Source organism: Penicillium malachiteum (genome assembly GCF_028827825.1).
Source record: "Penicillium malachiteum strain IBT 17515 chromosome Unknown utg000001l:1.0-8184562.0:1.0-8186909.0, whole genome shotgun sequence".
NCBI lineage: Eukaryota > Fungi > Ascomycota > Eurotiomycetes > Eurotiales > Aspergillaceae > Penicillium > Penicillium malachiteum.
This window is the reverse complement of record NW_026643094.1, coordinates 2,430,227-2,446,281: the sequence shown is the minus strand read 5'-3', so window position 1 is coordinate 2,446,281 and position 16,055 is coordinate 2,430,227. Positions and strand designations below refer to the sequence as shown.

The 16,055-nt window shown below is 45.5% G+C and overlaps 7 protein-coding genes across 7 annotated transcripts; 3 read left to right on the top strand and 4 right to left on the bottom strand.

Moving 5' to 3' along the window:
* Positions 1–2,748: 2,748 nt before the first annotated feature.
* On the bottom strand, positions 2,749–3,954 carry N7483_000913 (uncharacterized protein; the record flags this gene model as incomplete). Its single annotated transcript, XM_057084351.1, has 1 exon — positions 2,749–3,954. One exon carries the CDS (start codon positions 3,952–3,954, stop codon positions 2,749–2,751), a length of 1,206 nt encoding a protein of 401 aa, XP_056950500.1.
* A 1,656-nt stretch (positions 3,955–5,610) lies between these two features.
* On the top strand, positions 5,611–6,605 carry N7483_000912 (PQ-loop repeat-containing protein; the record flags this gene model as incomplete). The annotated part of the gene is made up of 4 exons (XM_057084350.1): positions 5,611–5,654; positions 5,719–5,838; positions 5,903–6,115; positions 6,191–6,605. 4 exons carry the CDS (start codon positions 5,611–5,613, stop codon positions 6,603–6,605), a joined length of 792 nt encoding a protein of 263 aa, XP_056950499.1.
* A 315-nt stretch (positions 6,606–6,920) lies between these two features.
* N7483_000911 (uncharacterized protein) lies at positions 6,921–8,047 on the top strand (the record flags this gene model as incomplete). Its single annotated transcript, XM_057084349.1, has 4 exons — positions 6,921–6,960; positions 7,023–7,362; positions 7,446–7,720; positions 7,752–8,047. The coding sequence occupies 4 exons, from the start codon at positions 6,921–6,923 to the stop codon at positions 8,045–8,047; spliced, it is 951 nt and encodes a 316-aa protein (XP_056950498.1).
* Positions 8,048–8,385: 338 nt separating this feature from the next.
* N7483_000910 (alpha/beta hydrolase family protein) lies at positions 8,386–8,976 on the bottom strand (the record flags this gene model as incomplete). The annotated part of the gene is made up of 1 exon (XM_057084348.1): positions 8,386–8,976. The coding sequence occupies one exon, from the start codon at positions 8,974–8,976 to the stop codon at positions 8,386–8,388; it is 591 nt and encodes a 196-aa protein (XP_056950497.1).
* A 752-nt stretch (positions 8,977–9,728) lies between these two features.
* On the bottom strand, positions 9,729–10,666 carry N7483_000909 (CE1 family esterase; the record flags this gene model as incomplete). Its single annotated transcript, XM_057084347.1, has 2 exons — positions 9,729–10,355; positions 10,427–10,666. The coding sequence occupies 2 exons, from the start codon at positions 10,664–10,666 to the stop codon at positions 9,729–9,731; spliced, it is 867 nt and encodes a 288-aa protein (XP_056950496.1).
* Positions 10,667–11,687: 1,021 nt separating this feature from the next.
* On the bottom strand, positions 11,688–13,320 carry N7483_000908 (uncharacterized protein; the record flags this gene model as incomplete). Its single annotated transcript, XM_057084346.1, has 4 exons — positions 11,688–11,714; positions 11,867–11,976; positions 12,042–13,135; positions 13,190–13,320. The coding sequence occupies 4 exons, from the start codon at positions 13,318–13,320 to the stop codon at positions 11,688–11,690; spliced, it is 1,362 nt and encodes a 453-aa protein (XP_056950495.1).
* A 294-nt stretch (positions 13,321–13,614) lies between these two features.
* Positions 13,615–15,973, top strand: N7483_000907 (fungal specific transcription factor domain-containing protein; the record flags this gene model as incomplete). The annotated part of the gene is made up of 8 exons (XM_057084345.1): positions 13,615–13,635; positions 13,709–13,775; positions 13,927–13,971; positions 14,027–14,361; positions 14,413–14,493; positions 14,545–15,161; positions 15,213–15,395; positions 15,445–15,973. The coding sequence occupies 8 exons, from the start codon at positions 13,615–13,617 to the stop codon at positions 15,971–15,973; spliced, it is 1,878 nt and encodes a 625-aa protein (XP_056950494.1).
* Between the last annotated feature and the right edge of the window lie 82 nt (positions 15,974–16,055).

The window sequence follows — 16,055 nt, the reverse complement described above, 5'->3', positions numbered from 1 at the left end:
TTCCAATTTGAGTATTTTGAATTGAACCTTTCAAGTTCAATGCACATGTGTTGAAGTACCATATTAAGTACTCCAACGATACCAAGTAGCCCTGAGCCAAATTATCTCAGCTATGGCCCTCAGGATCCAGGGTCAAGTTAGGATGATGCAATAATTACTCGAAGATTGATTGTTCAGGTGTTTAAAGGTAGTTCGATCAACTGCAATGGTGGGAATTTTTCAATGTCAACGTGCTACTAAGCCCCAGGTCTGCAGGTTAGACGAGAGAAAATGGTTAGCTATCCACTGAGGGATATCTATCTACAGCAATGGCCTGAGTGTAGCTGGTTTCACGCTTACCCTCAGGAGTCAGTTCCTGATGAATTCTGCGCATCGTGTGCTACCTTGGAATTTTCAATGGATGACTTGAAAGATAGTAAGTTATGCAGCATTGAAGTCAAAGCCTGGATAGAACTTGCTGTGGCTGACACTCATGAGTTGCCAATTTTTAATTCTAGTTGAGACTTTTTACACAGATCAATCACTGCCATCCAAGACGACTGTTAAATCAAAAGCCAAGGATCCCAAAAGACGAAAACGATGTTACTTTCACGAAACTTGCTGGATCAGTTTAATGAAACAGTTCGATGAGCATCCTGACCTCGAAAGGTTGATTAAGATATTAAGTGAAGCACCTCTACCAGATTGGGAACATCGCACTCGTAGGTGGAGTCTTAATTATTTAACCCTTACCAAGAATGGATTTCCAATAACCTGTTCTTTCAGAACATGAAAACCCCATTTCACCTCTGGCGCTAAGCTCTCAGCATTTTAGGCGCATTTTCGGATACCGCAAAGCTATATCGTCATTCCCAAAGACTCAGGCTCAGACTCATCTAAGTAGATCGTGTCTGTCGAATTCAACAGACTGTTTCATGCGGTTCCCCCAGGAGATACTTTTCAAAATTGTGGAATTATTACCAATTGCAGATTTCCTGTCCCTTAGGCTCGTATCCAGAGCTATAGCCGTTATCTTTGAAAGCCAGCTTTTCTGGAAGACACGATTTCAGCCACACACCGAGCGAAGATACTTTATCTCTGGGCTTACAAATGATGATTGTGACGGAGACTGGAGGATGTTGTATCGCTGCACTGGCAGAGATAATCCTCGACTCCCCAATATTGATCTCTGGAGAAATGTATGGCTCCGCAACCGATGGATAAAACATCGATATGATATGGTTGGAAATCCAGGTCTCTCATCTGAAGATCATGTCTCTGATCCAGGTCCTTTACACTGGGATAAGGCCTCCGGACCTCTCCAATGTGATAGACATTTCCGGATTCACCGCCAGAACCATAATCTATGGAGCGGTATTTGTCTTCATTGCGAGTATCGCCACACCTTGAAGCATCAAACGATCCATTTGTCCACTCCAATTGTTCGAATAGACATCTCCATACTGGCCGAAGAGGAACACACATTTATCTCGGGCTTTGATCTGGTTTATTTGAATACGCGCACCCACTTTGGTTATCGGATTCCTGGGCAACAAGCGACGCTGCACCTTCAAGGTCAGCTACTCCGAGGATTCGAGGTTATGGTTGGAAGAGGTGGTGTTCATGCAATCCGCCCGATCACTGACCAGACCTTGCTTGATGGAAAAGACTACTACGGCTGGGCTGGTAAGCCCTATCGGAACACTTGGAAACTAAAACAAGTACGACTGGTACCTGACGGAGATATTGAAACCCTTGTTGGGGAGTTTGACGTAAGTTCAAGACCCCTCCCCAAGAGTACAGCGCATTATTGTAGTTATGTGTTAAAAGAAGATATAGCATTGCAGAATGGTCAGTCTTGCGCTAGGTTCCCGAGTTCGCCAATCTAATAGAAATATGAAACACTGGTTGAGAGCTCATGACTCGGAACAGACAGCTTGAGATCAATACCAGATTGTTTTATCTTCACACTGGTAGTTAACTGATATTTTATGAATCTATTGATCAATTGATTAAATCGTCTTCAACTGATCTTTGATACCGGCTAATCGGAATGCATGATAGTATAATACAAGTCCTCACCCCGCGCTTCTCGCGGCACTGCCAGTGGAGTAGCGAGCATTTGAAATTGGGAGAGGTACGTCCTCAGCACGCGAGTGCTTGGCCAGATGTGTCTCTATTCTCTCAGACAGGGATGCTCACATACTTAAGTACGGATTACAGGGCTCAGTCCGAGTCAGTAGCATCTACAGGTTAGTGATGACCAACACCTCTTTGTATGTAAGTATCTACGGGGTTATCTACATGGTTACCTACTGGTTTACCTGCATGATTACCTGGAAGGGAAGAGACAGCTAAAGTGAGATATATCCTGAAGTAAGCGAGTACTAAAGTGAGAGATAGCTGAATTGAGAGGGATATACTAATGTTTCCAAGGTTAGATGGAATGAATGAAAGAAAAATCTAGCAAAACGAACCCCACCATTAGCACCTAAAATACCGTTCTACCAGGCGGTCAAGATACAAAAATAACACCGCATCCCGAGTAGTAAAAGAGAACTACTACTATTCAAGATCTCAGTGAACTTCAAGTTTGGAACACCTCAATGTCTATCGTAGTAATGACTCAATACATGTGTTTGGGTTATGAGAGACATTGGCAGCCATTACACCCGTATCAAATTCAATGTTATGTATTTCTTCCAAGGTTTCGAGTCTTTCTGTATTCATATATATTAATTTGAACATGTTAGGAGACAATCTGAAAGGTTAGACGCCCTGGCGTGTGAGTTCTTCCTGTGCGGCTTCAAGAGCTTGTCTCATCTTCGAATATAATTCTCGGTCTTCCCGCTCCCATGGACTGTGCATTGGAAACACCAAACGTCGCAACCTGTTGACACATTGAGCCAGACATTGATAGTAAGGGGTAAATGATTCAGAAATATCCCTAAGGAATTGGCGCTCAACGGCAACCAGGCCCGTCTTGTTCCGAGCTAACTCTCGAGTATCCAAATAATTCCATTTGTCATAAATGGGGACAACTCTAGCGCGCTCTGTCGGTCCATTATAGTGAATGCATATCCAGAATAGGACCCAAAAATCAAGTAAAAACGCAGGTGGAGAAAATTTGTTTGCCTCATTTATCACTAGATTGTTAATTGAGATATCTCTATGGAGGAAACCAGCGTCCAGTAAAGACTCGTGTCCTTGAATACAGCCCTGCAACGCAGCAAGCAAAGCAACCTGCGAGCTTGCCTTGTAGATTGGACTTCCAAAATCACGAAGAATTATCCTTCGGTATACTCGGTTCGATGGTGTTTTGTCGGTAGCATCTGCTCGTGATGTAGGACAGGACCTCTTATTTGAACTGGAAGGTAAGTCAGCATTGATCTCACTGGAGGATCGTTTCAATCCAGTGCTACGGCTTCTGCTTTTAGACTGGGCGCCAGTAGTCCTGGTACTGGGTGGAAATAGTGATCGTCCTGATCTGTAATTCGTAGCTTTCGTGATATCCAGTCCTTTCCGAATATTAACTTGAATATCGTCATCGGCGCCGCGGATGCGAACAGTCTCATGATAACAGAGTCGAGCAACATTAATCACGCCATTGGTAGTAGCCTGTTGGAGGATTTCACCCTCTTCAACCCGATCTGTGTATTGCCAAGAATCCTTAATGACAAGCGGTGTCGTATCTCCTTCACGATGAGCCTTCCAGCACGTGGTTGCCCGGCCAGCGATGCAGCATGTGCGCTTCATGACTTGATCAATGATGATACGCTCAATCTGTCCATCTCGTTCGACCTCGATATAACGCTCTCCATGCAAGGTCATAATTGTTGGGTCGAATCCAAGCTCTTCGTGGTCCATGCAGAGAAACCCAAGAATTGTGGTCACAAACTGAAGTGCTCCATCTTGATTGATATCAAACCGTTCAGAAGCAATTCCACCAATCCTGTCAAATTCCCATATTCTCATTAAAGATCCACACAAAGTGAACCCTATGACGAATCGACGAGTATCCTGAGCGGCAAGCACCTCTCTTGCGTAAGTTGCAAGGTCGATCCATGATTCAGGTACCTTCTAGAGAGAGCTGATCGAGGTCAGCAGAACGGATGCCTGTACTTTCACCAAGCGAAGTGAACCTGGCGCGAAAATGATCAAGTCCATCCCCGATAGGATAATCTTCGATAATCTTCAGCCTATCAGACATCATAGGCAAAGAGTTGAAAGAAAGCTAGGCTGGAGCCAAAGGTAAGGGTTGGCAGAGCACTAAAATTGATCATGTTTAAAGCGGGGTTAAGGTGTATGCCCAGGCGCCCAGGTGGTCACTTGTTTAACATAGGTCCCGACAGGGTTAACGGACTGAGCCGCGGAGGTGTCCAGGTACCCGTAACCAGTTACGCAAGAAACGTGACCAGCAAGTGCCTGTCAACTGGTCAACTTGATATATCCACTTCAAGTTTGGCTTTCTCTCACTTCAGCTATCTCTCACTTTAGCTATCTCTTCCTTTAGCTATTTCTCACTTACCTCTTACCTTTAAGGTTTAGGCTGGTGGTTGCCTTGAAAGCAGTGAATTGTTTGAATTTCATACTAAGTAAATAAAGCATCCGATGGCAAAATGGAATATTGATACCTCAAGGGCTTGAAGTTGATGCTGTGATAGAATATTTGAAGAGATGTACCTGGCTGAACCATGAACATCAAGGTAAGAACTTATGAAGGATCAGTCGTAACCTTCTGGGAGAGAGCTAGTAGATGAACATTTATCATTTCACATGTGTAGTATGCCCAACTTGAAGCCCCGACAGCATTTATGTAGTATATATTGATAGTAGTACTAGAACAGAGATTCCAACTTGAAACCTTGGAACATTCAAACATTGAATGTTTGAAGCTATATTACATACTAGTATTTAAGTACTAGCAAACCTTTTTGGTCCATTCTAGCAGAACATTTGAACCAAACCACTGCTAGTAGTATTATAATTAAAGTAGACTGCCCAAAGGTAGAAAATTTTTGGCAGACCTTCAAAGTCAATACCATGTCAGAGGCTACATTGAAGGGATGAAGGAGGATCATAGAGGCCCATGCACATCCATATGGATATTGTCAGAAGGGAAGTGACTGATACTCTAATGCTCCCAAGGTTCTAACTTGAAATTCAAGTTCAAATTCAAGTTGTTTATTTCAAATTCAATTTGAGTGAAAACTTGGTTGTACGTGAGATGGACTCGATACGTTGAGTCCAAGGGAGTTAAGCGGGGTGAGGCTATATCCATTAGACTGATATCTAGTCCGTATGCCGCGCTCAGAGGAAGCTATAAATGCTAGAATGAAAATAAGAAACCCAGAATTTAATATATGTCGATATCTGTGCTAAATGAGGTGATAAAATGATATAAAATGATATTTCCATCGATCGACATGCTGACATAATGTGAAACAGGGCCCCAAAAAGCCGCTTGCGTCGCGTTGGACTCTCCTGATTTCCCTTCTTGTTCCTAGTGCAAAAGGGGTCTATGACCGGAGTTGCTATCGAACCTTATTCACCTGGTTCAATCCAAACAGACAATCTCGTTAAATCGTTGAATTGTGTCTCTCGACAAACCCTCGATACATCATCGCCAACATGTATCTCATTCAACTCGCCCTTGAATATGGCGCTCCCGTTTTGTATGTACAGCATTTTCCGCATGAGATTCTTGGGCTATACTAATGTCTGAACATTTCTTTATAGCCTCATCTCGTCGCCTCTCACATCCTACCTCGACCAGATTCTCAGCATCCATCGCAATAGGAGCTCCGTGGGTTTTTCATTGGACATTCCTCTGATTATGTTGGTCGCATCGATTTTGAAGTAAGATCCTACTGTTCATGCCAGATTTTGCCGGTCGCAATTTCTGACTCAATGTCCTCTGTAGGGTTTTCTACTGGTTCGGAGAATATTACTCCAAAGCCCTTCTGGCCCAAGCCGTTGTTATGATCGTGGTGCAGCTTGCACTGCTCAAGGTGGCCTTGGATAATCGACCTGCCATGGGCGCAAAGCATGGAATTGAGCATGCGCCTTTCAGCAACACAAACAATGGGGGCTTCTCACGTCCCTATGACTTCTGGCAATGGCGTAGCACTAAGCCGTAAGTTCCGCCGATACAAACTAAGACCAGTGGGCATGGTAAATGGGAGAATGGGCACTGACTTATTGAATCTAGATACTGGATGTTTTTGGGCTACTTTGTCGCTGGCCTCTTCGTGCTCCACCTCACTCCCCTCTCCGACTCCCCCTCCTATATCAGTCTCTTGGGCGCTATCGGCCTTGCTGTCGAAGCAATTCTTCCCGTTCCTCAAATCCTGGTCAACCACCGCGCCGGCTCGTGCAAGGGTCTCCGTCTATCCGTCCTGGGCTCATGGCTTATTGGTGATACTATGAAGATGAGTTACTTCTTCTGCAGTAAGGAGACCATCCCCTGGACCTTTAAGTCATGCGGTATGTTCCAGTGCGTGTGTGACTTCTACCTGGGCATCCAATTCTGGATGTTTACCCGGAATTCCCCTCAACCTGTGGCTCCTTCTCAGGACCGAGAAGACCGATGGGGTGCTGGTGAGAAGGATATTCGCATGAACTAAAAGACTCTTTGCTTTTTTCTCTCTTTTCAAGCGATACATAATTCGGAATTCTGTAGATAGAGAAACCTTACGCCATAGCGATGATAGAACTGTAATAATCTTGAATGATATAATGTTAATATCTTCAATTTTCAATTTTTTTCACTTCGGAGTACATGTAGTACTGTGCCATGGTTTGGTACTTTGGACTTGGTTCATAATAGAATCGAGTTTGCCCCGCGTCCCGGAGCTGATGGAATCTACTCCGCCCCGCGATACTAGATACAACCTTCCCCCGCGCGATCACTCTTCAATCTGTCCTTGAACAAATCCGTCATGGCATCTGTACCTGTCATCCGCATCGGCTATGTGCCTGGTATAGTCTTTATTCTAATAAAACCCACCAATAAAGCAGATGAAGCTAATCTACCCGACCAGAGCACTACCTGACCCCACTCCACCTCGCTCTGCGCTCCCAGGCCATTGCCTCACTGCCATTTAAGGTTGTCGCGACTCCATTCCCATCTGGAACGGGTCATATGATCACATCGCTCCGCAGCAACGAAATCGATATTGGAATCGGTTTGACTGAAGGCTGGGTCGCTGGTCTCACCGGAAAGCAACAAGCACAGGACAGCGGAGATGGAGGATACAAGATTATTGGCCAATGGGTGGAAAACCCTCTACGATGGGCAATTGTCACAGGACGCAACCGTAGCGAGATCAACGGTGTACCAGATCTGAAGGACTCCAGAGCTGGAGTTAGCCGCCTCGGAAGGTAAGTACGGGATCAAAACACGCCAGTTGATACCTACCAAACTGGATATGACGATGAGGATATCTCTAATGAAGGATATACAGTGGCTCCCACATCATGTCATTCGTTCTTGCGCAGCAGCAAGGATGGAACCCTGATGCCTTGTCATTTGTCCCTCTGGGCCCCTTCGGCTCTCTACGGAATGGCGTTACTGGCGAAGATGAGACCAAGCCAGACGAAGCCCCCAATCCTACTTCTGAGTTCTTCATGTGGGAACACTTCACCACAAAGCCTTACTTCCATCCCACGGATGAGAAGCTCAACCCCCCCACTGAAGAAGATCGGGGAGATCTTTACTCCTTGGCCCTCATGGATGATGGTTGCATCGACTGCTCTCTTCCCTAACCCAGAGCGCGATGACCGTCTCACGCAGCTATTCCATGCCTTAGACCTGGGAATCAGGAATTTCGAGGCTGATACCGATAATGTGGTGAGACTTCTGGGTACTGGAGAGCTTGGCTGCACATACATCAAGGAAGATGCCACGGAGTGGCTCAAGGATGTTAAGTTTGTCAATCATATTCGTGGAGTTGATACCGAGGTTATCAAGGGTGTTGTGGATGTGCTCAAGGTGGCCGGAGTTATTGATTCGGCACTGAATAATGATGAGGCTGCTAAGCGGGTCATTGGCATTCACCGGGACTGAAGTCGTCTGATTAAGTGATATAATAGATGGAAGCTGACAGAGCTAAGTTCTTCTCACGAACAGAAATACAGGGGCTTTATGTATATTTTGAAGAAAATCCCAGACTTGAACTTGAAGCATCGCATAAGCCGTAATTGATCGTATGTAGTTGTTCAGAGCACTTGAGATGTAATACTTTCTGGCGTAGGTTGCCATAGGTATGAGAAGAACTTAAATGAGATTTTCAAGTTCTCGGATAATGTATATCCATATAAATTGTTGAAAATGGCTGTGTTCCAAGGTTACTTCCATGAAAAATTGAAGTCATCCCATGTATCATTGCGTCATAAAAATCGATGCTATAGAGACGGATGAGCAGAGCTAGGAAGGATATCTCGCAACCAAACAGCCATCATCGCAACCATCTCCTTAGTACAGCTGTGTCCAGTATCTTCCTGTACAAAGAATCTTATATCTTGCTTGCTGCGGGTCGAATCCTGCTCCTTACGTCTCGCATCTACCCATGCCGCTGTATATTTTGCAGGTACCAGTTTATCATGGACGCCGTTGCACAAGAGCAAAGGTACATTCGCTGGGAACTCATTAGCGACTTTCTGGTCATCGCGATGTACCATTTCCGCCAAAGCGCGCGGCCATCTCCGCCTTTGCGTTGCGTTCATCTCAAGTTCCTCATAGTCGAGGACAGCCTTTTTCGTAGGAGCTGGGTCAACTCCGAGACGATCTAATAGCAGAGTGGATAGATCGGGACATCCAACTACCATGGTGTATGCATGGAACTGGCCTGGTGTAATCAAGGAGGCGATCCGCCAAGCTGTGTGTCCCCCTAGAGAGACACCGGCCATAATATTGTAGAATCGACTGAACTGAGGTAAATAGGCGGGAAGATAGTCGAGTACCAGCTTGAAGTCTTGAGCAGACCCCGAGATCATCGAGACCAAATCCATGCTATCAAGCCAAGTTAGTTTGTTGATATGATATGATGCATGCAAGTTCATACTGAGACATACGCATGGTACTCATTGCCATCCTTCCAAGTCCTGTTTGCTTGAGGATCCACCTGATGCAATAATTAATAAGTGTGAAACATGCAGATACTGAGAACATGGCCTCACCTCTCGATCTCCGTGATTCCTCATATTCATTGTTACTGCAATCAGTCCAATTGGCTTGCCCCTTGCATTTCTCTTATCCGTCCAATACCGATATAGAATCTCATGAGCCATGTCCTCCATAACGCGGTAGGTCCTGGTACGGTTATGTGCCATGTACAAGACAGCGACTTCACCGGATAAGCCCCAGGAGCCTGAAAGGCTAGCATTCACCTCATTCAATCCATAGATGTAAATTTTCAATCCGCCAATTGCCAATTCTGTCTTGCTTGAAAGGGGAGTTGTCGTGGGAAGGGAAAAACGAGGCTCAAGGCCGTCCACACCTTTAGTAGAGGACATTTTACTACCCAATCGGTCTCTTTCACCTCAATTTATTTCAACCCATCTAGACTACATATTTGTGCCAATTTCAGGTGAATTTAAATCATATATTCATAATCTCATATCAGACGGTCAGACCCTTGCCTACATGATCCCGGTTCGGTTAACAACTATACATAATTACCGAAACAGCCGAGCGCCACAAGCAAACATCCTTCCAGCCTGAATTTACCGAAAATTTGCCGTACCCCTCACAAAGCCAAACTATAGCGGTTAAAGAAATCCAAAATGATTGGTGTGGCGTTGAAGCTAGCAACATGGTGACCAGCTTCCTGGTTATCCGCATTAGGCACTGTGCTGGGCCAGTCGTGACCGATTACCGCATCAAAGATCAATCCAACCAGTCCACGGGGGCCATATGAATACCACGAGGTGTTGCTTGAAACCGAGGATGTTCTGTTTCGGACGCTCAACATGTCTCGTGCCGCCCATTCTTGAATGAAATGTGGGATAGTTGGTAGACATGCATTTTTCCGTTCGCCACCCCAGAATGAAATCACCGTGTCATTTCCACCATGGAAGGCCAAAAACGGGATATCCGCCCGACCTGCCTGACAAGGATTGACCACCGTTGAGGCCATGCAGGGTAATGTGTCCACATAGTATGCTCCGGAGACGGGTGCAAAAGCCGCAATCCGAACAGACATTGCGGCATCGCACGCAAGGAGGTTACAAAGACCACCACCGTCTGACTTTCCAGTTGCGTAAACACGATTTAGATCGATCAAATAGCGGGAACTGATATCGTCCAGGATATCACTGGTGAACTTGATATCGTTGGTTGTAACCCCTGGCACGCCTTGCCATGTATTCTGTCGCTTCTAGTTAGTAAAGAACTTTCCTAGAACAAAGAAGAATCTTCGATCCATGTGATTTCGAGATCTCTTACATCAATTCCCTGAGGGTAAACAACAAATGCCTTGGTATTAAACTCAGGATTGGTGAGCTGATCAAGCTCCAGTTGAGATTCGGCCGTCCGTTCTCCACCGTGATAGGAGAATATAGCAGGTGCCGAAACCTGTGGGTGATAATCAGATGGAAACGATAGTAGATAGCTTCTATCAAGCCCATCACTTGTGATTGAAACGTTAATATTGCTTCCTCCTGTTATTTGTGGGTCGAGGCGCATGTCTTGGCATGTCAAGGATGCTGCTACTATTAGTGTAGCTTGAAGGAGAAGGAGAAGTGAGGTATAGAAAAACGCCATGTTTGACTGTGAAAGCTGCCTTGTAGCCTAGGAACTGTAGAAAAAGACTCTCTGGATACAGATACTGAATCAAGGACTCCTTGGACCCATTTTATATGTGTTCACAGGACCGTGCGACGGTAATCCGGGGTATGTACACAGGTGTGACCCAGACTTTCTCCACCACATCTGATCTAAGGGTTGACAGTGGTATCCTTGAAAGAACGAGGTCAATTATGCCGGTTACCGAGCTCTTGCACGTTGCCGGTGATTGCTCCCATGCGTCACCAAGGAGATTTCATCGGCAAAAGTGGTTTGCGGTGAGATCTGTGGGGTTGAAAATCCCTTGGTAGAGTTCGTAACATCGACGTGGAGTTTTGAACCCATGACCATGTGGCCTATACGAACAAAGAATTATCCGGGGAACTACGTCACAAACAAAGCTGGTTTGTAAATTATTCGATTTGGGCCGCCGTTTAGCCGTTCAAATGTTCTTAAGCTTGTTTCTTTGATACTAACGGGAATCTTTCTTTGACTCAAGTGCTCGGTCTCGGAGTTACCGTAGTCATGATATCAGCCTTATGCATCCAGGGAAATTACTGTGTTATTTGAGAGACATATGCTTAAGAGTACAGTGAGACATGGGTAATTCAGATGCAGATTGGGTTCAAGTCACTGGTGGATCTGGCATACGTACTTCTATGCACTATGAAGTAAGGCACGTGGTTATACCTAGGGCCTGACTATCACCTTACATATAACAAATAGAAAGGGGACTTTGGGATGGAAAAATTCTCCCGAGTAGGACAAGACACGTAGTATTTGAAATGAACCAGAAAAACTTCAAATTTGAATGTTTAATCATGAGATTTCTACCGAGGGAATATTTTTGAGACGAATAAAATCATAGAGTATCATTGGTAGGTATCATAACTAGGTATTAGCAACTCTACAGATGAACTTCTCAAAGCACATATCGGAAGTCTTCATTCTGCAGGTCCGTCAAGTTCTCATCGATCGAATGCTGATGCTGGTACTCCGATGCTGGCCTGCATCGGTTGTCTCTCCTTGCGTTTTCCCATCTCAGATAAATCCAAGTAATCGCACCGGTGACAACAACACCACACAAGCAAACAAAACTACCGATGAAACCAGAGCGGTAGATAGGACCTGGGAAGCGCCAAAAATAAGTGGACCGATGATATTGCCGATACAATAACCGACAAAGGTGGTTGCACTAGTTGTGGCTTTTTCTAGAAGGAAGTTAGCTAAGGCTAACCCAAGAGTAAATAGTAAATAGTAAAGAGGGGATACTTACTGGTATGACCGGCAATATTTGAGGCAGCAAGAGAAACTGCAATGCCACCCGAGGCAACTTGGACGGCAATCAAGAAAATTCCCGCGAACAAGAGACCTTTGTTGCTCCGAGGGCCAAACCAACAAATCAAGGTACCCGCAATAGAAATCAATGCACAAACCATTATGCAAAGATAGCGGGTTCCATTGAATTTACGAGTGAGATAGCCAACGATTAAGATAGAAAGGGCGGTCAGAGCGCCAATAGGGCTGGTTAAGGCCAGAGAGTCGAAATGATCATATCCAAAACCATTGATAACAATGGTTCCAAAGGTACCAATGGCGCCAGAGGGTACACCGGTGAGAAGAATGATCAGGAAACAGCTGTATGTCTTGAAGTCTCGGAATGTTTCGAGGAACTGAGCCCTATCAAATTCACGGGTGATTGTTCCGGCCTGGTTTCGCTCCAATCGGCTAATTGCGATTTGACGCTCAAATTCATTGAGACCCTTTGTTGTGTAAGGACCATCAGGTAGGAGAAAGAATAACACCACTGACCAAGCAGTAGTGATCCCACCGAGAACAAGGAACATGGGTTCCCAGGTCCGAAGAGGTCCATTGACTTGACCGAGGGCATAGTCAAGGAAAGGTCCGATGGTAGTAGCCACTCCAACACAGCAGTACCATAGTCCAGTACGTAAAGCTTGTTCCTCACGAGTCCACCAGAAGGTGATCAGCACAGTAAAAGTGGGTGCAACGGCAGACTCAAAAATACCGAGGAACAAACGGTTGACCATGATGCCAGCATAGTTTGTGCAGCCAGCAGTTGACATCACCACGATGCCCCAGATAAAAGTTGCAGTTGCGATAACACGAGAGACGGGGAAGTGCTGTGCAAGATACATCATGGGATAAGTCCCGATCAGGTAACCAACATAGAAAATCATCGATGCATTGGAGTATCGCTTGTTGTTAGTTTCGGCAGTGCCGTCCGCCTCGTATCCAACCACATATTCCAAATTTAGATCAGTTTCGAAGCCGAATTGCGTGGCAGCACTCATGATACCCTTATCGTAACTCTGCAGGAAGTATGTAACCATCATGAGTGGGATGATCCTACTCTAGTCAGTATCGAGGCTGCAAACAAAAATGCAAGGGGCGATCATCTACCAGAAGTCTAGCTTGCGTACGAGTTTTTTCTCATCTTGTGGAGTGAAAGGAGCAGTGTTCTTCTCAATTTTCTCCGACCTCTCCATCTCGTCAAGGTCGGGTTTCTCGATACGCCTGATGGAGCCATCCATTTTGAAAGATTTGATCACTGAAGCAAGGTCGATCTGGTGTTCAAGTCTTGGATGACATTGTGCCGGTACTTATAGCCAGCAGCATTGCAAGGATTCGCTTCGGTGAGCTTTGCTGGGGATTTCTTTGATTCCCCAGATCTTCGAGCTTTTTCCGGCTTTGGCTAATTGCCGATATTGCCGTTATTCCCGGTGCGGGGCCCCGCACACTAATAAAGGAAGAGACTGACCCGATACTCCTACCGCGGCAATTTTTGCTCCTCCACAGCCCTGAAGTTCATCGCGATTCACCAAATAATGGAAAATATTGAGAAAAGGGTGGGTCGTCGGTCGCGAGTCGCATGCAAACCATGTAATCGACGCAAGGTGCGATGTGATGTGACTCAAACAGGTTCGCCATGCACAAACTGCCAGCACGAGTCAGCTATCTGCGAGGTTTTACCCCGGAAAAAGCACAAGTGAGTGGAGCAGAAAGTGTAATCTTTGCATCATGTACTGATAAGAAAGAAAGACCACGTGTTTCAAAAGCAGCAGTTAGCAGACCACAGGAGAATGAACAACAGGTCTCCAATCTAGCAGATAGGACCACTGTCACTGATACGACGACAGACACCGATGGCATCTTACCTGACGATAGTGCCTGCTCGTATATTGGTAAGCTTTGCAACTGCTAAGTAGAAGGATAAGGAGGGGCTCATATTGACTCTAGGGGATACTCGTGGCCCAAGGCAGTCCGTATATGAATTATGCCACCCGGGCGTTCCGCAAGAAGCCTATCAATCACCTTCTAGCATCGCACCGCATAGCGTCTCGGGGACACAAACAACGCTTCAGCCGCACGAGGTCGAGTATATTCACAAAGAAGGCGGGTTCTCGCCACTGCCGACCGATGTCTGTGATGAACTTATTCGTTGTTATTTCCATCACGTCCACTTCTTCCTACCCGTTATTGAAGCCTCCGCATTTATACAAGAATACATGAATAATGGGAGCCAAAAGATCAACCAATTGTTATTTTGGAGTATGCTCCTTGCAGCAACCAATGTAGGACTATGAAAAGATTCAATATGGTTACGAAATTAACCTTAGTACTAGTTCGTTGATGCAAATATCCTCCAACGAGCCGGATTCGCCTCACGAAAGGCGATGAAAAAGGCCATGTATAAGAGAGCCAAGGTATGTCAAAGAAATCATGAAATATAAGGTCATATATTAACAGGATTGAAGGCCTTCTATGATGTCGATCGGAGCGCAGATAAATTGGTGCTCATTCAATCAGTCCTTTTGATGAGCTTCTGGTATACAGACGCCCAGGATCATACGGGCGCATCGCACTGGATTGGGATTGCAATTACCCTTGCCCAAGGAATTGGTCTTCATCGTAATCCCAACTCTCAAGTGAGAGGCAATAGTCAAATAGCATCTGAAGAAAGACAACGCCTCGCCCGGCGTCTCTGGTGGACTTGTGTAGTTCGCGATCGGTGGGTATCTCTTGCTAAGGGAAGGCCTATGCGAATACACGATGAAGACTGTGATGCACCCTTTCCGTGGTCAGATGATGTCTCTCACGAACTTCAGCTCTTGTCCGCTGAGACGCGACAAAGATTCATCCCACCAGACGTACACTATCTTGCTGGGATGTGGGTGCAGCTTGTGAAGACTAGCTCAGTGCTTGGTCGAATACTGAGAGCGCATTATCGGTTAAAAGCTCCTCCGCCGAGGACTCAAGAAGTTGATGAGTTGGTTGCGGAGTTACTTGAGTGTCAGCCGAGTCCTCCAACAGCGATGTACGATGTCAGTGAAATCGCTCGTGTTCACGAATATCATCTTCAAATATTTTATCAGTTCGTTCAAGCCTTGTCTCTGATTTTCAAGACACTGCTAACCAGGTTTAGAGCGAGCGTAACTGTGCTATATCGACCTTACGTATTGAATGCGCCTGCATCGTTTCCTGAACAATCCACACCCGCATGGCAGAAAAGTGCCCAGAATCGTGCGCGAGAGGCTGCTTCTGCTACTAACAGCACTCTTGAGAAGATAATCGAGCTAGATGTCGTCAAGTCAATCAAGCCTATGTTGTATGTATCAAGATCTCAAATGTGGATCTCACAGCTGACACGCCCTTAGCATCACATCATTGATACCTGCTATGCAAATACACCTTTTCGACTGCAAATCCGATAGCCAGCTTCAAGCTCATCTTGCGAAGAACAGACTGAATCTCTGCCTCCTGTTTCTGGACAACTTACGTGATACATACTGGAGCGCTGGGGTGATGTATCGACTGTTTGATCGTGCGCAAACTATTCTCACCAGTCGCAATACAACAAATCATCAGATGATTTCACAGAAGACAGGTCTTAATTCAAATACGCCTCGTCATCCAAATGATCCTGGAAATAACACTATTGTTGCGACTGAAGTTATACCACCCAGTATTGCGGACTTCACTCCTAATAGCACTACATCAGGCGTGCCTCCGGAATCATTTTCAGGTGACCTTGAAACTAATGCATATTCTCTGGACTTTGCTGCCCTCGAACAACTCCTCAGCCCTGGCTTTGCATTATCAGACGGGCACTCCCAAGGTCTGTTCGCAGAATATATGGGTAATGTGATGGGAGAAGAGGTTCCGATGAGTTTGTATGGTGTCTAAGTCAAAAAAGTTAATGAATATTATGATTTATGTCCTTTCAAAATTCAAGTTCCGATCCTGTCTAGGTATTCGGTCTCAACGG